Here is a 24,067-nt window from a genome sequence, read left to right as displayed (position 1 = left end):
TAATGAGATTTAATTGTTTCTTGGTTAACAAAAACTGTTAATTATCAAATATTGTTAATTGTATATATTCTATTTATTATTATTTACGCGACGTCATACTGTACGTGTACGCAATACGACTTGATTTGTTGCATGTTATGCGGTATCAGAAGTAACGAGTAACGATATGATAGTAACGAGTACTGATTGTTATAGTAACGAATACATAAGGTACGCTTTTTCGTTACTTTTACACCTCTAGTGTGAACGTGGAATGCGCACTGGCCCGCCCCGCCAGCCCGGCGCCACGCCGCCCGCCCTTTCCCGCGCTATCTTCCCACGCTGCGGCCGGTCTCGGATGCTACAGTCTCTGCGCTGCTGTTATTTGAAATATTCAGATACATGGAAAGTGTTATACAATCATTTTAAAGATTTTGCAATCAAAAATAAACTAATATCATCAATTTAAAAATAAGTTACCTAACTTTTATTTTTCCGCCTTGCAGAAAGAAGCAGGTTTCCTTTGTCACTGTTCTTTTTAAAACGCGTCTTATTGCCACTAATTGCAGCGTTTCCCACCTATTTCAATTTTAAAATGTGGCTTCGTGGTATCGCGATACTACAAAACAAGTAGTGACGACCTCCGACATGTGCGACATCTGTTATGTGTTACTGCAATGAACCTCTGCGTGCGGAGTGCCCGACATTTGTGTGTCGACGCGTGAACTACGATGTGTAAAATTCGTTCTTCGTCTACCGATTACAAAGGTTACGGCGGAACAGATTTTTCAGCTGGTATTGCTTCTAAATGCATCCTGCTGTTTCTAACTCATGCACACATATGTGTTGTAAAATATTATTATTTTGTTTCCCATTTCCAATCAAATTATACTAGCATTCATCTACTAAACTTCGCCGTTTTTAGGAATAATTAGTTAATAAAATAAGACTCATACCAAAATCCATTTTATGTCATGGCATTTACAGAATCTGCTCTGCCGCGAACGTCGATTTTGCTGCTCGGAACCACATGTATCGCGCACTCTTAAACTAACGAAAAACCTGGGCCCTTGACAAAACACTCTTCGTAGGCCTGCTGAAGTTATGCAAAAGTTTCCCAAGTCTGAAGCAAAACCTGATAGCACACAGTTGCTTGAAATTTGATGTCACTCATTTTTAGAATGCACTAAAAAAAACTGTTTTACGAAAAAAAATCGCTATGGACAATGAAATGTGTTGAGAAAGTTTAGACTCATACTGAAATCGTATCACACCTGCCACCCTTACAAGTCTCGCATCATCAGTGTTGGTAGATCAAATACTACGTCGCCAGTCTCATTACTTAATTTACACACTCCGTATATGTTTTGTCTTGCCAGTTTGTGGATGGCTGTATGACTTGTAGCTTTCCTCCTTATTACTCAGTTTGAGTGATTAAGTTTCTTGCATTATGGTTATTTTTTTTTATCTGGGATTATTGTGTGGTTTGTTTGTGGCTAATGCTAATGTATGGCAGTGAAAATGCACATCACACAGTGATGGTTCGTCGTGACTGACCAGCAAGGGTGCCTGCAGGCTGCAAGCAGAGCGGAGTGCAGCTGGGGGACGTGGTGTTGCCGCCCTGGGCCAAGGGGGACCCGCGGGAGTTCATACGCGTGCACCGCGCGGCGCTGGAGTGCGACTACGTGTCCCAGCACCTGCACGAGTGGATCGACCTCATCTTCGGCTGCAAGCAGCAGGGCCCGGCCGCCGTCGACGCCGTCAACGTCTTCCACCACCTCTTCTACGAGGGCAACGTCGACATTTACAGGTGACTTCCCGCATCTCCCGCATCTCCCGCATCTCCCGGGTTCCCAAACTGGTTTGGCACAAGCAATACCACCAATTGTTATGGGTTTGACGTCATGTTACGGAACTACCGAGAGTGATGTAAACATTATGAAAACAGACACACTTGAGGATTATCTCAAAAAAAAAAAGTTTCCTGCAATAAATATTGCTCATGCATCTATTGTAATAATACGGTAAATTTTTTTGTAAAGTACGTAACATAAATACAAATTCTGAAACCTGTTTTAGGGTTTTAATTATTAAGGTGTTTGCAAACCTATTTAATTTTTATCTTTCTTGTTGGGTGGTATATCTCATTACTGTATATAAGTGATGTTAATTATTTGGTAAAGTCTAGTATCTGACCATGAACTTAACAGCATTTTTTTAAGGCGTGTTGAGTTGTATGCGTAAATGTGATTACTGGTGAGTGTGCCTGCACTTTGGCACAAGTATTCTGCCCTGTTACCAATATGAGCTGGTAGCATTGTCTTATTCGGAACGAGCTGCTGTGACACGTGAGGGGAAGATAGCTCCTGGGGTTCCCTCCGACAGCAAGGCTGCGTGCTCAACTGATGCCACTCGCCTGGCAGCTAGCAACCACTGGAAAGATATCAGCATTTTTTTTACTGTAGAGCTGAGAACCCAGACAACCTCAAAGTACATGGTGCACATTTCCGTATGTTTATCTCACTTCATGTGAATTTGATCCTCACTGATACCATAATGGTCCTTTCCGCAGGGATGCGTTGAAATCACAAACATGTAAACTGACTGAATTCCCCAGTGTCCACATGTGCAGATTACTCATTTTTTGGCCAAACTGGTTTTTAAAACTAAAGTATAATGATGCTCTAATTACATTTATGTATCCAGCTAGTGGATACTTATAAATTGTAGTCACAAGTAAATATGAATAATTTGTACTGTTCCCGTTCGTCTGTGTTGGTTACCAAACTCGAGTTACGATATGACCTAGCAACACTAGTGCTTTGCGCTCGCTGACTCTGACCATGCCATCTCATCACTGTGCACTTGAGCAGTCAGTCTTATTGTCTTATCGACGCTCTCCTAGTCCAGCAGTTTTATTAAGTATGCTAAAAATTCTAGAATGAAAGCAAATCTTGTTCAAATAACAGCATCTGATTTTGTTGGAAGTTAATTATTAGCTTTATTTATTTTGTTACATTGCGTTTGTGTGGCTGGAGTTTACCGTGATTTTTTCTCACACGTATAAAGAAAATGTGCAGGTTTAAACATGTGAGTGTGGGGATCGGTGCAGCACTGTGATTGGTGGGCAGAGTGGGTAGACAGGAATGCAGGCGCTGCTACTCCCAGGCAGCTCCAGCCTGTATTTTCATCTATTCAAACAAATTTTTAGGGTTCCCTTAACAGATTTGGTTCTTCGCAAGGATCTTCATTTCCGGTACACTTTTGTAGAATAGAGAGCTGACTGTAGTATGTATCTGGCTAGCAACTGTTCTCCTTGCTATAAACTCTTGACTTTCTCACAGTGTAGATCATGTAAAAGATACAATGGGAATAAATCCTATGTTGAAAGGCAAGTGCAAAAAAATATTAAAATAAATTTTTTAAACATTGTAGATATAATTAGAACACTTTTTCAGAAACAAATTATAGTTGTTTGTTTTTATTGTTTTTGTATATATAATTATACAATTTCGTGTTTGATTTTAGTTGTATCATCTTCACAGTCTGTGTGATGTTACTTCAGCTGGTATTGCATTTAACATATTCCAGGAATGCATCTTAGGAGTAGAAATAGAAACAGAAAATCACCATCTTGGTTTGAACAGTTTACAGCATGACAGTTGTTTGCTATTTAATATTGCAAGTTTGTCTTTCATTAGGCAGATATCAGACATAATAAATTTCCTGCTGCTGTGAAATACTGTATTTGTACAGAATTAAAAGTTGAAGGCATTCTCAAGAACAGATTTGATTATGATACCAGTGACTTCATGCTGGAAATTTTTTTGTAGCAGGTAGTCACTATTTAATTCATGCGCACTAGTATTATGTATCCTTCTACACTTTACTAACAGATCCAAAATTTACAATTTTCAATTTTTAAAAAAAATTATAGTGGCTTATAAATTGTTGAAACCAAAATGGTATCTTTCAATTTCCATCTAAGATAAGGACGAATTGTTAACCTTGTGCTTCTGTACGTGAAGCATCGATGATCCCCTGAAGAAGAACGCGACCATCGGCTTCATCAACAACTTTGGGCAGATCCCGAAGCAGCTGTTCAAGAAGCCGCACCCGGCGAAGAAGATCAGCCAGCGCAGCTCGGTGGTGGAGCCCGGCCCGATCACGCCCGGCCTGAGCTTCTGCTCGGCCGACCGCCTCTTCTTCCACAACCTGGACAACCTGCGGCCCTCGCTGCAGCCCATCAAGGGTGAGACGCGGCGTCCTGCAGTCTGGTCGCCAGGATCATGAAGCCCCTCGCTGAGCCTGCTTGCGCTTGCAAACCCGTGACTGTGAGAGGGATTGATAAACATGAACGTCAAAACTATGTTTTTATATGGGCAGCATACAACATAGAAGCACCCTATCCGGAGATGGCTTATGTCGGTGAAAACCCAAGTGCAAAATCTCAGGCCGTTACCCCGCCATCCCTCCTCTCTCAACCCAATCCTGTGAATTTTTGCAGGCTCCCTTCCCAATCCTACAGATTTGCACCCTTGGCCAGGATTGTAAACAACTTTTTTTTTTTAAATCGAGGGTTAACATTATTTACTTTGCCAGGATTCTCGTGGTCAGTTTTTTCAATTAAAGGGAACTCTTAATACATACATGCATCATGAAGAGCTTACTTCATTTTATTGTAACATCTTACTTCTGAGGAATTGTTGAATAAGGCAGGCATGGGAATTACAGTAGAACCTTCTTAGAAATGATTTGAGAGAAATAGCGAAGTATGTGGGATTCAAGCTTTGTCATTTTGGTCTGTTGCTTCTGTCTTATTTGATTTAATATTCTTTTTTATTAATTTATTTTATTTTTTTTGGTGAACAAGGGTATACTTTTTTCTCAAGCAATTTTTTATGGGACTGTTGCTCTACAAAGCTCCCATCTGATCAATAATCACATATGCAGCCCCAGTGTGGGTTACTGCAGCCAAAATGCATTTACCTCATACTGCACCAAATATAAAACAGATGTACAGTATTTGCATTGCCGCAGACACCCCCAGATACAGTCCAGTCAAGGCACTATTTTGCAAGACGAACATTAATAGTGTAAATAATAGTTAGTAAATACAACTGTAGTTAATTAATTTGTTAATATAACAATAAAGTAAACTTTATATGATTTAAAAAAAAAAAATGAAAAATACGAAACTCATCAAAATCCTCTTGTTACAGTTAGTTGTCTGTAATTACAACCCCGACGAGATACATAAATATAATTATCTTAAAATGGTGCTTGCACACCGACCATCATAGTTCTCTGTGATTGGCTGTGCCGTGAGCTCTCATACAATCACAGCTCAGGAACTTGCCGCGAGCCGACCCCAGCCCTGGCGTTGAGGACAGTCGAGAGAACTCTGCCCTATGGCCTATGCGTAGAGACATGCAGTTTTGGGGTTTATTTTATAGCAAAATTCGTTGTTATTTACCCTTAAAAGTGGTGTTATCATACATCAAAAGCGGTGTTATTTTTTAAATAGTTTTAGCACTATAAATTTAAAAAATTAAGCTAAGCATACCTTGAAATTTTGGACACATTCTTGCATTGTACAGTTGCACTAGCAGCAGTAATTTACAATCGAATTTACACATCACTTTTTACATACAGTAATTGAAAATATTTTAGTACCTAAACCAGCAAGAATAAATATGAAGTCTCTAAAATAGTGACATAAACACATGGAACAAAATCCTCAAACTTTAGCTCTCGAAAGCAAAAGTAGCCATGATACACAAATTAGCCTCACTTAAATTTGTCCTGCGGTCTGTTAAGACTGTGTTATATGAGGACAAAAATCGTTCACAGTCAACGTTTGCAGAAGGCATCCAGATGGCTTCAAGGCAGCTGGAAGCAAACAATGGCTGTGACAGCTTTACTACATTCAATGACTTCACTACGTCCACTGAATTGTCTGTTTCCATTTGTTTTGTAACAATGTCCTGAAGCTGACCAAAACCAGCTGTTAATTCTTCAGTGCTTATGGAGTAGAGACTATGGACAGTTTTCAGTTTCTGCACCATTTCTGGGTTTAATTTAGCAAGCAACAAACTTTCCTGACTAAAAATTTGAATTGCTTCAAATCTCTTTCTACTTGGGTCAGTTGTCATGAGAGAGTTCAGTTTGGAAAGGGCTTGTGTTGCTGCTCTTGTGATGGACACTTTAGCTTCAGCAGCTTTAGCGGGGGGCATGTTAGACAAAGCTCTACTGGTTGCCTCAAAATAAATGCCACGAGTGATGTTTTCAAATTTTTTTTTTATACCTTGCAAGTCCCCATATAGTGAATGGGCAGTTGGATACAAAGAACCTTCAAGTTTCTGTATTAGCTCTACAAGGCTCTTGGCATGCTCTTTCACAAAGACAGCTTGACAAAGAATGAGAGAAATGTCATTTTCTGTGAGTGAACACAGAAACTCAACCCCTGAATTTTGTGTTGCCTTTAGTTCATCTGTTTTGCAGAAATCAACAATGTCATGTATGTAGTCTGCTACATAAAAAACGCTGTTGAACCAGGAATTCCATCTAGTAACAACAGGAAGTGGGAACAATGGACGTTTCTCTCCATGCTTTTCTTCAAGAAAGCTAGCATACAGGTGCCTTCTTTTCCTGGTGTTGTTGAACACATTTTTTATTTTGCTCATAGCATTGTTCAACTCAGGCAACTCTTTCACCCAGACATTGCCAACAAGATTTAACTTATGTGCCCAGCACTGGACATGCGTTAACTGGTCTCCAAGGATTACTTCGAGAGTACTAACAGCCTTGGTCATATAACGAGCAGCATCGGTTACTACTGAGAGCACATCACCATACTGTACATTGTACATTTTGAGTGAATCTAAAATTGCCCTCACACAGTTTGTGGCATTAGCAGCTTCAAGAAAGTGAACTCCTGCAACAAATATTTCTGGTTTATCCTGTTGAAGATTCAGAATTCTAAATAAAACAACAAATACACACCTACCCATTTTATCTGTTGTTTCGTCGCACAGTATGTCAATTTTTTTGTCCTTTAATGCAGTTTTGGCATCTTCAATTCTGCATTTGGCTATGTCCCCTACATATTTCTCACGGACTGTTCTCGCAAGTGGCATGTCTCCAGCACCTTCGATGTATTTGTTCAGCCATGCCCTGATATTAGGATCATCAAGCTTTTCAAGGGGTATATTTGCCTTTATAAAGGTCTCTGCTGTTTCCTTTATAAATTCCAACTTTTTGTCTTTTTGGACATTATTTTTTGCTGTCTGAAACGCTGAAGATATTGACGACTGGCGTTCAGGCGCACTAGATGAGCCTTGCAATGAAGAGAGACGCTTCTTGTGTTTTTCACTGCCTACATGTTTTTCACATGAGTCTTTCCTATCCCAAGAGACGGTGACATTACAGTGACGACAAAAAAGTGTGGTTGAATCACTAGCATAAAGTCCGTGTTGAGAAAATTCAGAGGCTCGCTGTTTTGCAGTTACCGGCACTTTAGGCATTTTAATAGGCCTAATGTTTTAGCCGACCTTTAAATTGTACACCTTTAATTTATTTCACAGACGTTGAAAACTATCTGTAACAAAATTCGACCCGTTAAACTTTAACTTGCGCACAACAGAATGTTACGAATCGTCACCGTGTTTGCATTTTAAATTTGGTATTTGGTTAATAAAAATGGACGCAATGGACAAACAACGCTAAAGACTATATAAGAGAACAACGCTTCGAGAAACAACCTGCTGTAAACACCGTGATAATCGACTGTCCAGGCGAGCCGAATATCAAAATACAGCAAAACCCCTTATTTGCACTTTTCATGGGGACAAAGTAAAAAAGTGTAAAAAGCGGGAAAGTGTAAATAAAGGGAAAAGTAAGAAATACGTTAAAGTTAATTAAAATACAGTCGCATCCTGCAGCGTTCAGAACGGTCTACATTACACAGTAAAAATAAATAAAAAAGGGGCGCAAATTGATGAAAATTTACCGTCAATTGCGCGCCTTGCGCGGAGAAAGGTCATTGTACTCGATCATCTGTTGTTACAGTGCGGCCTGCGGCGTCTGTTCTCTGAGCTGCGCATGCGCAGTATAACTCATTCAATGCTCCGCCCAGACTCGTGACCTTCCATCAGCAGCCAGCCAATAGAAGCGAGCTTAGCGGAAAAAAATATAAGCTCCACCTCCCGTGTACCAGTTTTGTCCAGTTCTAATACCAGTTTATTGGTATACGCACCCGCTTACTCGCTGCCGTGACATGTTCAAGTTTACGTTCATCTTGATGTCTTGATACCAATAATTAATTATTTACGATCCCCACAGATAAATGGTTAGTTTAAAAAATATGCGTCAACAGTATAATACTTCCGAAATTATATAATACGTATAAAACAGTTACCAAGATTCCACTCATTTTATCTTGTGAAGTTCATGTCTCGTACCAGTATTTCGGCTAAGTTGTGACATAAATACAGTATCAGCACTTACAATGTTACGATCAGCCACGTAATATTTCCGACATTTCCGTTACGTTTCTATATTCGTGAGTTTACGTTTTTCCCTAGTACATTTTAGATTGTCTCCTGCTGTAATTACTCGGACTTTTACACGCCTAGGCTTAAATTGTTACATGTTTAGAAATAAAAGCAACTTTTCATGTTATAAAATACACTGTGTGGGTAGTTATCTTTGGTTTTTTGTTGTTTCACGTTTGTTACTGTATTTACAAATTGAATTGCCGTGTTAGAATGAGGAAAATGTTCTGACTGTTCGCCGAAAATTCAAGGATTTCGCGTTATTATCCAAAATGTGAGAAATTCGCGTTATTCTTAAAAATGTACTCAAATTCGCGTAAAAATTCGTTTTATCGCAATCGCGAAATATGCATGTCTCTACCTATGCGTTAACATTGAGCTGGACACTGCGTGCCTCTATTTGAATTTAAATACGTATACCAGCACATTTAATAAAAGTTTGCTAGCAGTGTATAAACTTAGATTAAGCTATTCTTCAGAACGTACAACATTGTAAATCACTAATGCATAAAAGTTAAGGCTTAGGGCCTTGTAATGAAGGACTGAATAATTTCTCTAAGCGTCTGCCTACACGTGACTGGTCTAACTGCAGTTCTATCCTTTCCTGAATGTGTCTCAATGCACCATCTTGCGTATACAATATACATATTCTAAATTAATTAACTCATGGCTCCTGAAGCGTAGATACTAGGGCTAGGGTTAGGGTTTTGCAATGACAGACTACCTTTCTTGCATGGTTGAAAACCAGCATTTTTAAGTGTAAAGGCTTTAGCCTGGGACGCACCTAGAGTCTTCCCTAACCCAGACCCCTCCCAGCAAGTGTTCTTAGTTTTAGTTAGGTTAGGAGAAAAAAATTGACACAGAACTATGAACTCTAGTGAAGACAGATATATGGTGCGATCCATATTGGAGGGCGACCATTCCAGCGAAAAATTTGTATTTTTATGATCCAAATTATAGGTACGTCCCAAATGTAGGGGCGACCATTTTGTGCTTAACTACTGTATGTGTGCTCATGTTTTATGACTAAAATTGTAAAGTGAAAGCTCATGTTTAAAAACCCTGTTAATTCAAATCTCTCATAATACAAAGTTTTCACAGTTCCTAGAAATTACATAGAAATAAGTTTTTTTCTTAATACAATAGTATGGTTATTAGCTTATTATGTAATACAAAGTCGTTTTTGTTCCAAGCGTAAACATTTACTTGTAGTTACGAATGGCGAATACAAACATACCAAAATAAAGAAGTTTCAACTAAAATGATTTGGTTTAGTCATGGGGGGGGGGGGGGGGGGGAAGGAAACTTAGAAATTGCATATTCTTCCCAATTGATGGTATATCTTTTTGTAAGTAGTATCTAAACATTTGCTCTATTCTAATGTCTTAATTCTTTTAAAGTAGTGCATTGAAAATATTTTTTTGAGTCACAATCCCTAAAAAAATATATACTTTTGGTGCTACATAAAATTGTGTTGAAGTATCCTTGAAGCATCCTAATTTTGTGTGTGTGCGCACATGTGTGTGTGTGTGTGTGTGTGTTAAGCATGTACTAATGAGAAAACTATTTCTAAGTTTGATTGAATTTTATTTAGGAATTCCATAAAAATTATTAGATTTTGTAATAGTTTTGTTGATACAAACCTCGTTATTGCAAAGTGATAAATTGGTGGATCCTTCCGGATGCATATTGAGGTTTGATGATCTGACGTCCAGCGTGCGGGTGCTTGCAGAGCTGAAGGGCCCAGTGGGGCAGATCATGCAAGTGGAGAAGAGCGTGCTGGCGGTGGAGCAGAACAAGGTGCTGGTGCCGCCGGCGTACAGCAAGTACGTGGCGTGGGGGTTCGCGGACCACAGCCTGCGCATCGGCCTCCACGACTCGGACAAGACGGCCATGGTGTGCGAGGCCATGACGCAGAGCAACGGGGAGATCGTGTGCTGCGTCTGCCCCTCCGTCAAGCTGGTCGTCACTGCCGGCACCAGCTCCGTGAGTGCTCTTCGCTTCCCTCAGCCGTACCTCCCCACGCACTTCCGTAGACAAATATCGTACAAGGTTATGTTGATGGATTTTGTTACCTGTGTGATACATTTTAACAAATTAATCATGCCTGTGACTTAAAATGGCTAATTTAATATACTTAACCTTATTTATTTCAAAAAATGCAGACTTACTGTGTTTGGATCAGTCGGACTTCCAGGGGTTCCTCTTACCCCAAAATAATGTTTAATCTTAGATATAACACAGTCAAACCAAGTAAACAAGTTTAGATCACCTAAAAAAATGGAATCTAGTACGGTGGGAAATCAGGAACAGTTCACTATTGAAGTTTTCAAGTTACAGGTCCATAAAATGGATGATTTAATCAATATTGTTCAATAGCTTTGTGCCAAGGTCGATGACCTTAAAAGCAAAAATATGGTTCTAAAGACATTGCTCATCGTTTCGTGGTCAGCAATTCAGAGATAAAACAGGAACTTATTGTAATCAAGCGAAGTTTGTGTTTCAAAAATGAAAATGAAAATTCCTACGTCAAGTAGTACGAAGAATGAACGAGTGGCAATGCCTTGAATCTCATGACCTAAGCAGCTATACAGCTGGAAAAGCACAACGTCAGGAGCAGAAGCAACAACACCCAGCATGTTGACCAAGACGGTTTCGCTGTAGTGCAGTCTGCACGTAAATCCTGAACCAACTTGAACTCTTAGGTGAAACATGATCATGAGTGTAAGAGAACTCCCATGCAAATGGGCATAATAAATTTTTCCACACTTTAAATAGTGGGCAAACATGTACTTAAAAAAACTAAAGCTCTGTCTAACTCGTTTGGATCCTTCTGTTGAAAAAAATTAGATTATATCATTATATATATTATATCTTAAATAAGCTTAATTCATCTCATGTTAAAGTTGCCAAACTTTGGACCAATTTAATTAATGTGCTTCATTCCAATTTCAGTTCTTGAAGAAAATTTTAGTATAATCCAGGCCTGCCGATTTCACGGATTTTATCCGTTTTCACTGATTTTTAAACCTCTAAACGGATTGCCGGATTTTTAACGAATATCACAGATTTTAAATAAAGCTAAGCACAAAACTGCACGAACGTACGTTTGTAAACAAATACAAACTGCATAGACACATTCAACATGGAGCGCAATCTTTACACGTTTTAGTGCTGCCCCAAGGGGCAAAATCTTTAAACAAACAGCCATTAGACGCACTGATATCGACTATCGATAATTCTCATAAAAGAATTTTAACCGCTCGCGGCAGAATCGAGAAACAACATTCTCGACACAGCAATGAATCATTAAAGTTCTACGCCTACCCATACGGTTTTCTTTTATGGCCGTGTTGAATGTAAACAGGAATCTTAACGATGAATACCACTTGTTTATGTTAGTTAACTTTGTCTCGAGAGAAACACGTCGTCGCTTCAGCTATTTATTGAAACAGAAAATTTCTTAAGAAAAGTTTTTTTGATCGTAGCCTCTTGTGCGCGTTACGATGAATAAAAAACAAGAGACATCACCAGAAAGCGTCCCATTCAAACAACATTATAAACGGGAATGGGAGAATGAATTGAAATGGATGAAGCCTGGGAGTAGTGTTTTCCAGGCGAAGTGCACAGTTTGTAATTCTATCCTTTGCATTTCCAATGGAGGGTTGAAGGATTTGCGCCGTCATGGCAATACTGAGAGTCACAAAAAAAATCTCAGATGTGTTGAACAAAACTCTTCGCTCACAAACTTTGTGATTAAAGATGATAATGGGAGTGTTGATGCGGACTTACTGTGGGCTAACTTTGTAAGTTTCGTCCAGTTTGGTGTGATTCAGAAAAGTGATCTAACCTCCATTGATTTTCAGCATTCAAACCAGCTTTCAGATTCATCCTTATTTGTTGGGCATGCAACCCGTACGTTTCTGGCAGAAAATGAGATTCCTACGTCTGAAAAAATTGAATTTTTTAACAATATAAGGGAATTTTATGAGACTGGAACAAAAGAATTGTACAGACTTCTTCCTGTGAATGATGTAGTTCTTCAGAACATAGATGTTTTTGACCCAACCAAAAAACATTGTGGGGAGTGGAAAAAGATGGAAAAACTAGCTGAAGTTTTCCCAAATGTAATTTCTGATGGAGAACACAATTCTCTGAATGCAGAATTTTTTGATTACATGCTTTGGGACTTACCTGAATCCATTTGTCCACACTCAGACGCAGTTGATGTATTTTGGTACAAAGTTTTCAAGCATGAGGAGAACGGCAAACCACGTTTCTCAACCTTGGGCAAATTAGCAAAAGCAATGATAATACTCCCTCACAGCAACGCGAGTGTAGAGAGAGCATTCAGTCAGCTCAAACTAATCAAGACAGCACATCGGTCATCTTTACAGGCACCAATGCTGAATGCCTTGATGCAGGTTTCTGTTAGGAAGCGTGTAGCTGAGTTTAAACCTACTGCTGCGTTGAGGAAAAAAGCAAGAAACTTAATAAAATAAGTGTGTTGTGAAAAACAGTTATGTGAACACTGACTGTACAAAATATAAACCAAATATTTTGCATTATTCTGTCTACATACTTTTTCATTGTTATGTGAAGGCATTTTGTTGAAATGACTATTTCAGTTGTACTTTTTTCCATAATAATAAGAACTTTGTTTGAACCTACATTTTATAGTAAGAACAACTGATTTGGTTGCGTGTATTTATTTCTGAATTAGTATTTTAAGCCTACTGGTTATGGGAACAATAATAACTTATTAAGTATATTATTTTCTCAAACATTACTTCATTTGGATGGATATTAGTTTTTAACAAATTTAAGTAATAAAACTTTTTCAGGGTCAAAATACTTATTTTGTCCTTGCAAGGATTTTCAAGGATATGCTTGTCATATTTTCAAGGATTTTCTAGGATTTTTTTATGTTTTGTCAAGGATTCATGTTCATGACCTGGTGGCAGCCCTGGTATAATCAATAATATAGTGTTTTGGCCCAAGGGGTGCTTGACTAGTCTCTTTTATAGGAAATTTCATCCTGAACAAGTTTCTAGCAATGATTCTACTGCAACTAAAACTGGCAACACTGGCGCGGCTCCACGTAAACCCTTGTTGGGCTGTTATACTGATCTGTTTTCAATCCAGGTGTGTGGTAAAGCATCGTAAAGTACTCTTGTACATTCGTATCCCAAGGAGTGGGATATTGTATATCAAAATGTCAGAGGACTAAGAAAATAATCTATAGAATTTTTTTATAATTATGTTATTTCTTCTTATGATACCACCCTACCGCACGGTGACTTGGTTTAAAGATCTTAGTTTAAATTATAAATTGTCGCTATTTTACTGTCAATTATCTTATTTTTTCTAAATACTTCACTTACATCAAAATAACGTGATGGAAGTGTTTTGATAGCAGTAAATATATTCAATTTTTCCTATAAATATATACCTTGGATTACCCTGGTGTTAAAGCTGTTTGGTTGAAACTTAAAATATCCTCAACTAAATCTTTTACCCTTGGTAACATCTATTTACCCCTCAAACAACTCTAAATATATTTATCTTTCCTATATGGAGGCTTTAGAAGACAACTCACCTCTTGTCAAGATCATTTAGTGATACTTGGAGACTTCAGTGTGCCTGGTGTTGATTGGATCAACAAACAAACTACTAATATCTTGCTCACCCATGTCATAAATGAGGCACAACGTGTGTTTAATTTTAATTTAGCCATCTGATTGAGACTAAATTGAAAACATTCAAAACAAAATAATTAATCTTATCACTTTAAAACAATTGTTCCAACATAATTTGGTTGCACTTATTTAGATTCTCGCTTCATTGAAAATTGTTATAGTTCTAAATTAAATTGTAAAGATATTCTTGACAATACGGGACTTAAGTGTTTGCCGGTTTCATAGTCGCTTTTTCAACTTTGTGTACACTCAATAAAAATAATATTTTTTGTAGACTGATTTCACTTGTAATAAATGTGATAAAAACTAACCCAATTTTAAGCTAATATAGCTGCTTATTAAAATAAAAAAATAAAAAATAAATTTCAAGAATTATTTTTTTTTCAATCATGTAACCTTTTTGCCTTATGTAAACCACTTGCCATTTATATTTTTATATCAACCCTTAACTTTTATTTTTCCATGCTTTTAATATATAATATTATATTGTCAAGAATCATGATGTACTTAAATTATTGTGTTCTTTTTTATTAATAATTGTAGAAGAGTTGTGTTTATATGTATTTAATACATTTATTTGCTTACTTGTACATCATACTATGTTTTTGTCCTGTGTTTTATGTTTTTATGTCGTGCACACCCTAGAATTATTTTGACTGTTGGCCTGCATGGTAAAAATGTAAATAAATAAATAAATTAATTAATTAATGGAATGTGAGAATTAGCAACCTATCATTTGGCATACAGGTTTCAAGCTGTAGGTAAAGAACAGGGTTTCCTTTACCTAAATTAGATTAACACTTTTTGGAGAAGCTTTATCGTCTCATGAAATTGGTCTCACTGCTATGTGCTTACAACGGGAAGTCCTGTGGGAAATTATTGTGTACGGAAACTGTACTTTATGCCTACGATATGAATGTACTGTGACCATTCATGGAGTTGATGTGTGACGCATGTGGCAGGTGCTGTGAGTTGGTGTGTGACGTATGTGGCAGGTGCTGATAGTTAGTGTATGATGTATGTGGCAGGTGGTAACGGTGTGGGAACACGCTCGCAAGCAACTAGTCATCAAGCAGTGCCTCTACGGACACACGGACGCAGTCACCTGCCTCGCCTGCAGCCCCGCCTACAATGTGGTGGTGTCCGGCTCTCGCGACTCCACTGCCATCGTCTGGGACCTCTCGCGCCGCATCTTCGTGCGCCAGCTGCGTGGGCACACGGCGCCTGTCGCCGCTGTCGCCATCAACGAGCTGACCGTACGTCCAGCACCCACGGTCCTTGCGTAGTGAACTCTGCGTGCGGTGTAGGGCCAGATGCCGAGCAGCGAGGTGGGCAACCTGAGTTAGTTTCTTTTTGTCTCAACCAGGCAGCGCCCACTTCTGGGCCCCATTTCCAGAATTCTGCATTGAAATGCCCAACTTACATTTTTACTGTGTCTGTAATGACAACTTTTTTTGTAGTTTTAGTGTCAGATAACCTGAAACTTTGTCATGTCAACACGTTGAAAAAGGTGCCATGGATATTCTCGTTTGTTCCATCTTCCTGTATAGGAGTTGCTGCCTGAAGCTGACAGACATGCATTGCGTACCAGTTGTCTGTAGCTTCACCTATTAGCTATGCACAAGAATGATGTGCCAGGCAACCTTGAATCGCTATGAACCTAGCCAGGGTGTCCAGCGACCTGGAAAACCTGGAAAACTGGGAATTGTCAGGGAATTTCGTGTGTCAGGGAAAAGTCAGGGAAATGTCAGGGATTTTTTAAAAATCGTCTGGAAATTTTGGCCGTGTTTGTTCTTCACGCAGCAGCACAATACAATATGCATATCGATTGTTCAATTCGCCGCGTACACAATGATCGACGTATCGATTATAATCGGCACATGGCTGTACACATTGCGGCCTGTTAGGCTGGCCAAAATGGCGCACATTTGTGTACTCTTGTTGATTTTGGTTATCGTTTTTGTTGATGGATAAGTGAATTATTATATCATCAGCCAAACAAAGGTAAGAAACAAAATGTATGTATACTCTACTATAGTTGCTCTATGGGCAAGTCGCAAACTGTTGCCTAATTTGTTTCGTTCGCTCGGCAACGGTTCGTGATGTTCTTGGTTTGTAAACTCCGCAAGCACGCATGTCTGAGTAAAGCAAAAAGTAGAACACTCACCTTTTTTCACGTTCCGGTTTATAAACTGTTTATAAACCGGAACATTAAGAAGGTGAGAGTTCAACTTTTTGATTCGGACATGCGTGCTTGCAGAGTTTATAAATCGGGTCAAACACAAGTCATGTTGTAACGTACTATATTATTTATTTTTTGAATTTTACGTTAGTTAAGCATTTTTCTTGCTTCGAAGTAGGCCAGGCCGGACAATGCAAATTTTTTAAAATACATGAACACACAGCAATTTTGTAGATAAAATGTGACTATTTCCTGAAACAAGCTATTGTTGCTGGAACATATCCTATATTTTTTCAGATTTATTTTCAGTTCATAAGTTTACATTAGGCCTAGGCCTATCTTATAAAAGATGCTTGAAGTTGAAGCTGACGGTTACTTTGTATAGAAAATATGTGCTGATAGGCCTATCAGTACTTGCATTGATTTTATCTGTGTTTGTGGTGCCTGAAACGTTTATTTGCTAATTAATGAAAAATAGGTTAATTTTCTCACAAGAATATTATTTTAAAGATTAGTGTGATAAAGGTAAAAAATTATTTAATTTTAACAGGTCACAACATGGCTTCAAAACTCAGAAAAACTACATTCAGGGATGAATGGAACCAGAACCCATCCCTCTCATGGGCTCAGGCTATTGATGGCAGCCCATATGCAGCTTGGTGCAAACTTTGCAATCACAGGATTGAACTGAGTAATATGGGGAAGCAGGCTCTTACCAGTCATGCATCTGGAGTGAAACACAGCAGAAGAGTGCAAGGATTTCACATGAGTTCATCCATAGCAGTGTACTGTAAAACAACTAGGCCTACATCAGCAGCGTCACAAAATAATTCTGCTTCAGAGTCTTCTTCACCTTTGTCTGAATCTTCAAAATTGTTTAGTTCTGATGAACCCAGCTCACCTCAAGTATCTTCCCCTCCGTTGTTCCAAACAGATCCAGTCAGCAGTTCTAAATCTCTGCCTGATACTTCCTCGAATGCTGATAATTCTTATCTAAACCCATCCGCAACATGTTCTTGCACGTGCACATGTGGCAGTGCTAGAAAGGAATCAAAATCATTGACAAATTACTTATTAAATGATTCTGTAACACGTGCCGAAATACTTTGGTGTTTGTATTGTGTTATGGCTCATAATTCCTTAAGGAATGCAGAAAATAGTGTAGCAATGCATCGTAAGATGTATCACGACAGCAAAATTGCAGCTAAATTGCAGTTGGGAAAATCGAAAGTATCCTATACAATAGTTCACGGATTGGCTCCAGAATTTCAAAAGGAACTGCATGCTGATATATCAAAATCTTCTCATCTTGTAGTTGGCTTTGATGAAAGTTTAAATAAAATTGCCCAGAAACAGCAAATGGACATTTCTGTCCGTTACTGGAATGAAGATGATTCAATTACTTGCACTCGATATCTTACATCAGCATTTCTCGGCCATTCGACTGCAGCAGACCTGTTAAGTGCTTTTAAAAACTCTTTGCCTGTGAATACATTACACAAAATTATACAGGTGTCGATGGATGGCCCCAATGTAAATTTGCGGTTTTTAAAAGACTTGAAGCAAGATTTGAAGGAAGGTCGTACTGATGAGGGGGTAATATTGGATATCGGCACTTGTGGCTTACATTCATTACACTGTGCCTTCAAAGGCGCAATGAAGGAAACTGGTTGGGAAATTGTTAAATTCTTGCGTGCTATTTACAACCTGTTTCATAACATCCCCACTCGTCGTGCAGACTACATTAGAATAACTGGTTCCAGCTTGTTTCCTCTAAAATTTTGTCCAGTTCGTTGGTTAGACAACGTTCCTGTAGCAGACAGAGCATTGAAAATTTTACCAAATCTTCGGAACTATGTTGCTGGTCTAAAGTCAAATACAGAACCTACGTGTGCTAGTTTTGTTATAGTGAAAAGTGCTATTAAAGATGTGTTACTTGGACCTAAACTTGCTTTTTTTTCATCTGTTGCTGCTGAAGTTGAACCACTTCTCAAAGAATATCAAACAAATGACCCCATGGCGCCGTACCTCTTTTCCGACTTTTCTTCAGTCATCAAGAATTTTATGACTAGATTTGTCAAAGCAGACGTAATGGCAAATACTACCCTGAGCAAAATAGATTTATCTGCAAATAATCTTGTGTCAAGTAAAAAAATTGACTTAGGTTTTGGGACACGAGCTGCATTACGTTCAGAAAATGCAAGTCAGAAGGATATGGAATTATTTAGAGCAGACTGTCTAAAATGCCTGCAGGAATGTGTGAAAAGGATTTTAAAGCGCTCACCTCTTACATTCAGCTTGACAAGAGGCATTTCATTTGCTGATCCTTCTGTAGCCCTTATTCCCGATTTGGCGATCAAGAGGCTGTCATGTGCCTTAGATATATTTGTTAGTCATAATTGGCTCTCTGGAATTCAAGGTGACAAAATATCGAAGGAATTCAAAAGATTGTGTTCATTGACTGCAGTGCAGGAACATTTGAAACTCCATGTCCGATCCAAAGTACGCCTGGATAAGTTTTGGTTTGACCTTTTAAATGTTTACTGTAGTGAAAATACAGGGCATTTAGCATCTTTTTTGAAAATGATATTTATTATGTCTCATGGCAACGCAGCAGTAGAAAGGGGATTTTCAATAAACAAACAGTGCTTGGTAGAAAATCAGCTGGACATTTCACTGATTGCACAGCGTACAATTCATGATGGTATTTTGTCAGCTGGAGGTCTGGATAATTTTGTCGTATCTAAAAGATTTATTCATGCTGCTCGTAATGCATATTTAAAATAAAAGGAATACACGGAACAACAGAAGAAGTTATTACAGGAAAAGGAAGAACAAGAAAAGCAGCTGCTGAACTCTCTGCTTTGGAAGCTAAGAAAAAGAAAATCTTGGAAGATGCTGAAAAAGAAGCTGCTGTATTAAGCTTCCAGATAGAAGCTTTAAAAAAGTAGTGCTGCTAAGAAAAACCTTTGTTAAAATTTTAATTTGTGATTGGACTTAAAAGGTTTTTTTAAAGTTTTAAGTTTGGAACTATTGCATACTTAGCTAATTTGAATACTATATATATTATTTTTAAATATGAAGTGGAACTGACTTATGTTTTCAAAACCATCTAGTGAGTAACTCTTGAAGAAATTGAGGAACATGGTGATATGTGTGTACAATAAACATATTTCATATATTTTTTTCACATTTTATATTTTAGTATTAGACCTATTTACACAGTTGCTGTTGCTTAAAATTTCGCAGTATATTTTTACATATATTATAGTGTAAAAAATATTGACAAAGTTTATAAGAATTTAAATGGGAACGAGCATAGTGTCAGGGAAAATCCTAATTTTGTCAGGGAAAACAGGGAAATGTCAGGGATTTTTGAAATCCATTTTCACTGGACACCCTGCTAGCCAACAGGAAGGGTGAAAACATATTTCAATAACCACTTTCCCTTATATGAACCTTAGAATCACCTTAAACCCCAGAATGCATGATGTAAAAATGAGAACAGGCTTGCTAATCAGTAATGTTCTTCCCATACTTCATCACCTGTGGCCTCACCAACAAAACTGCAATACTTAAGCCAAAGAGATGCATTTTACTCTCCTACGTTGGTTATCATCCCTCTTAGTAACCTCATGCCAAATTAGCACGGTAAGACATCCCTTTTAACTTGCAATGAGAACATAAAGTTTCAAATAGTGTCTTCACAATACATAACTTAGCTTCTTTTGCTTAGGATTTTGCTTAGTAAGTTCTTCAGCCCCTTACTACACTGTTTTTTTTTCTTCTCTCAAACTTTTCCCAGATACCTCATTGACTTATTAAATTTTTGGATTAGAAAAATATGAGACTAGTTCCTATGCTCAATTTTAGCCAACCCTAGCTGCCTCCATGTTAGCCTAAACCTAAACTGATAAATACTTACATCAAATGTCTTGATCAGATTGTAAATACATATCATTTAGTAGTGAGTGAGAAATTAACTTTGTACATAGTTTGTAACTGGGTGTTAATGGAAAAAACTGGCATAAGGGTCCGGTGACATAACAGGATAATAGAAAGTGTTATATTTGAGCACTATAATGAATGGAAAGTTAGTTTGTGCATTATGTTAACTTGTTGAACCATACAAGGCTTTGTTACTTGCAGGTTCACTGTGTATTGGGTGTGGTAACGGGGCTGTGTTGCAGGGGGACATAGCGACGTGCGCCGGGACGTGGCTGCACCTGTGGAGCATCAACGGAGAGGAGCTGGCGAGCGTCAACACGTGCGTGGGGCGCGCCGACCGCATGCAGCAGATACTGTGCGTGGCGTTCTCCCAGACGCAGGAGTGGGACGCCCAGAACGTGGTCATGACGGGCTCCACGGACGGCGTCGCGCGGGTCTGTTTCCATCCCGGTCCTCTTACTGTGATTTGTTCATGAGGGTGGCTTTAAGGGTGTAGCTGTTTTTAATACCAGGCTGAATGAGTTTGAATAAATGGAGGATTTATCACGGTGATGGTTGTGAAATTAAAAAAAAAAAAGTGAATATTTTCTCTGTAATCTCCAAGCCACTTTCATAATCATACTCAAGTCTCAACGCAAAGGGAGGAAAACTTAACTCAGAATTCGTCTAAATATGGTAGAGCGCAAAGGCAAGAGATTAAACATTTAAATAACATTTAAAGAAATCTGCACCCATTTGGTCTTTAAGTTTCTTTCCCAATGAACGAAGTTCCTGTTGAGGGTTTCATAAATTGACATAAGGATTTAAATTAACTAAAAATAACTGTATACTAGACTATAAAAAATAAACATTTATATACAACTAAGGTAACAAAATTCTTAGAAAGCAAGAATTCAGTTTTAGATTCATGACAGCTCCAGATTTTAATAACTGAACAAATTATTTTAGGAGGGACTCTTTAACTTTAAAATTAAATTTTAAATTATAAAATGTGTTGCCTTTCCTGACAGCTGGGTAAAATTGGGGAAAATTCATATGTACATTATGTAGTCACTTGGAATATCATCATAAATATTTACTTTATTTTGTTTAAAAAAAATCTACTGGTTCAACTGCAACTTTGAAGGCAGATACTAGTCTGCGGAAATAATTAATACCATATGTCATGTACATATATCTGTGTGTGTGTGTTTTGTGAGTGTAGTGATGTCTGTGTGGGTAGGTCGTGATGTGTGTGTGGCTTGTGTGTGTTTGTGTGTTTTTTCAACTTACTTGTACCTGATGAATCTGCGGCTGAAGTTTGTTGGTCCCATGCAGACTTGTGCTGTATATCCACATATTCATACATCGATATTTTTAACCTTTCCTATATATTTGTTTTTTAAAAGTATTTTTGTATAAAACATTTTGATGTAATGTAAATAATTATAAGTAGGGACCTGCATTTATCGCATTAGTGTTTATGCAATTTTTTATGCTAGTTTTATATTTTTTTTATAGAACACACAGACTTTTCACTTTCTGTAAACTACTGAGAATTCACTTACAAAAACTCCAAATACTGCTAAATTGTCATTTAAAAATGAGCTTACATCAATTTAAATATTGGGTTAAAAAATTACACAAAAACAATGGAATATTACTATTGTTATGATTTTTATGACCCTTGTCATTTTTTTGTTTAAAACCATGGAACCGTCATGAAAGATAACATGATTAAATACTGAACTATGTGAATGCAAGCAGCCAGATGGTGAATGCACACAATTTTTAGTTCATTAAGCAGTTTCAGTTTATGACCAGTGACCATTTAACTAAGAATTACCTACTTCTTCTGTACCCATAGCTATATGGAAATCTTATTCTAGCTTTGTGTTTATGTTGTGAGTTTAGGTGTTTAATAATTTTGTTGTGTTTATAAAGAATTGCAATTAAATACACGTTGTTAACGGCATCTATATAGGAAAGAAACCTGCACTTTTATTGCAATGTATTACTGGCTGGTGTTTATTAAGCTTATGACCATGACTTCACCTTTAAGAGTCAGCCATTCACACAGTCCATTCTGACTGATGCGTCATAGCTGATGTTGCGGATGCGAATATGGCATTTAATTGGTTCACGTGAGTTATGGTGTCAGATACTAAAGTACAGTTGCGTGTAGCATATCAGTCTGATCAGAGCTGGTGAGCTTGAACTTCAAAGGTCAAACAGGTGGTCAGTCAGCATCTTCGTCATTGAGAAGCATGAAGTGTACAAACAAACTGTAGAATCAGGCAAAATAATTATTTCCAGACAAACATTTTACAATTGTATATTTATATAATTTCAACTTGGGCACCATTTTGTTTAATTTTTTTTTGTTAAGTTGCTTTGAAACTGAAAACGAAGTACCTGAAGACAGTAAATAAATTGTTAAATTTGCATAGGCATGTAAATAATTGATCAAAATATGTATTTAATTTTTGTAAAATTTTTAAAAGTATCGAAATTCAATTTATATATATTAATATTAATCTATCTTGCTGTATGATCATGTTAACCAGATGCAGCAGACAAGTGAATGTGGCACGTTCCTTCAGAAAATTTGTCAGACAGCATAGTGGACAACAGTCAGACAGACCCGACTGTGACAATGTAGCAGTGCCTTTAAAAATAATTGAGAACTCAGGATGAATGGTTCAGATAGGAAAGAAATGGAAAATAAAATCATTAAGAAAAACAAGTGATTTGCTAAGCAGTGTTTTTTTCTTGTGGTTTTGATCCTGATTTCTTTAGAGGTTAGGATTTTTTTTTATTTATGACCTACAACTTTTTGAGGTTAATTTTACCCTAAAGCAAAAGTCACATCTTTTGTTTTCTTGCACATTTTAATTTTATAGTGGTTTCCCTGATATATGATAGATATAGGTTTTATTTGTTCACCAAGCCTCCAGTAACAAGTTATAAAATTTTAATTGAATATCATGTTAAAAGCTTTCAAATTCAGTAGGTATTGACTTTTTCTCACATAGTTATGTTTGTCTTCTACCAAATAAAATCTTCAAAAGATCAACGTTATTCATTCTTTAACAAAACAAACAATTATGCCATTTTTTTTGTATTGTATTTTTAGATACCAGTATCATTTTGCTGAGCGGTTCATTACTCTGGTAATAGGGATAAGCTGTATTGTCCTAATGCTATAGGTATTTTGAAAAGAAAGATGTATGCATTTTGTCAAAATTGTTTATAATGTGCAAAATAACGAGGTAAATAATGCCACTTTCAGCTTAAAATAACACCAATTTGTGCAATAAAATAAAAAAATCCAATGTATGTCTGTAATTAATGAGTTTTTATTTAATGTGTAGAAAATAAACCCGGCAGTGTGTTCTCGCCGAATATTTTTCCTCTGTATTAGAACCACCTGCTCACATTTGGAAATGGCACTTCATTTTTAGTGATGAAATTTTTTTTGTGAGTCGGGACTTCAGTGGACTTGGAATGTGTGGAGACGGGCCTGTGAAGTGCGTGTGCGCCGTGCTGTGTTGCAGATGTGGTCGGTGGACTACGTGCAGGTGCCCAAAGAGGAGAGGCTGCTCAGCAAGGACGACGAGGAGAAGGACCAAGAGGCCAAGCCAGCCGGGCACGACGACTGCACGGTCAGGGATCTGGTGAAGCAGATAAGCCTCCCTTCCGACTTCTCAGGTACGACCCGCTCA

At 37.8% G+C, this 24,067-nt stretch overlaps 2 protein-coding genes across 4 annotated transcripts in view; both read left to right on the top strand.

Annotated features, from left to right (window-relative positions):
• The window catches only part of LOC134533263 (WD repeat and FYVE domain-containing protein 3), a 264,565-nt gene that overhangs the window by 208,479 nt on the left and 32,019 nt on the right, over positions 1 to 24,067 (top strand). For all 3 annotated transcript variants that reach the window (XM_063370699.1, XM_063370702.1, XM_063370701.1), the window contains 6 exons: positions 1,555 to 1,789; positions 4,008 to 4,231; positions 10,267 to 10,520; positions 15,262 to 15,489; positions 20,606 to 20,797; positions 23,900 to 24,053. In XM_063370699.1, the coding sequence (XP_063226769.1) occupies positions 1,555 to 1,789; positions 4,008 to 4,231; positions 10,267 to 10,520; positions 15,262 to 15,489; positions 20,606 to 20,797; positions 23,900 to 24,053 (1,287 nt within the window). The remainder of the gene's footprint in view (positions 1 to 1,554; positions 1,790 to 4,007; positions 4,232 to 10,266; positions 10,521 to 15,261; positions 15,490 to 20,605; positions 20,798 to 23,899; positions 24,054 to 24,067) is intronic.
• Positions 15,511 to 20,599, top strand: LOC134533264 (uncharacterized). Its single transcript, XM_063370703.1, has 2 exons — positions 15,511 to 16,237; positions 16,966 to 20,599. The coding sequence occupies exon 2, from the start codon at positions 16,974 to 16,976 to the stop codon at positions 19,200 to 19,202; it is 2,229 nt and encodes a 742-aa protein (XP_063226773.1). The 5' UTR covers positions 15,511 to 16,237; positions 16,966 to 16,973; the 3' UTR covers positions 19,203 to 20,599.

Source organism: Bacillus rossius, chromosome 6 (genome assembly GCF_032445375.1).
Source record: "Bacillus rossius redtenbacheri isolate Brsri chromosome 6, Brsri_v3, whole genome shotgun sequence".
Lineage (NCBI taxonomy): Eukaryota > Metazoa > Arthropoda > Insecta > Phasmatodea > Bacillidae > Bacillus > Bacillus rossius.
This window is presented reverse-complemented; position numbering and strand designations above follow the sequence as displayed.

Bases quoted from the DNA above. Each gene is read 5' to 3' on its own strand.
- LOC134533264 (XM_063370703.1), top strand. From the start codon at position 16,974: ATGGCTTCAAAACTCAGAAAAACTACATTCAGGGATGAATGGAACCAG.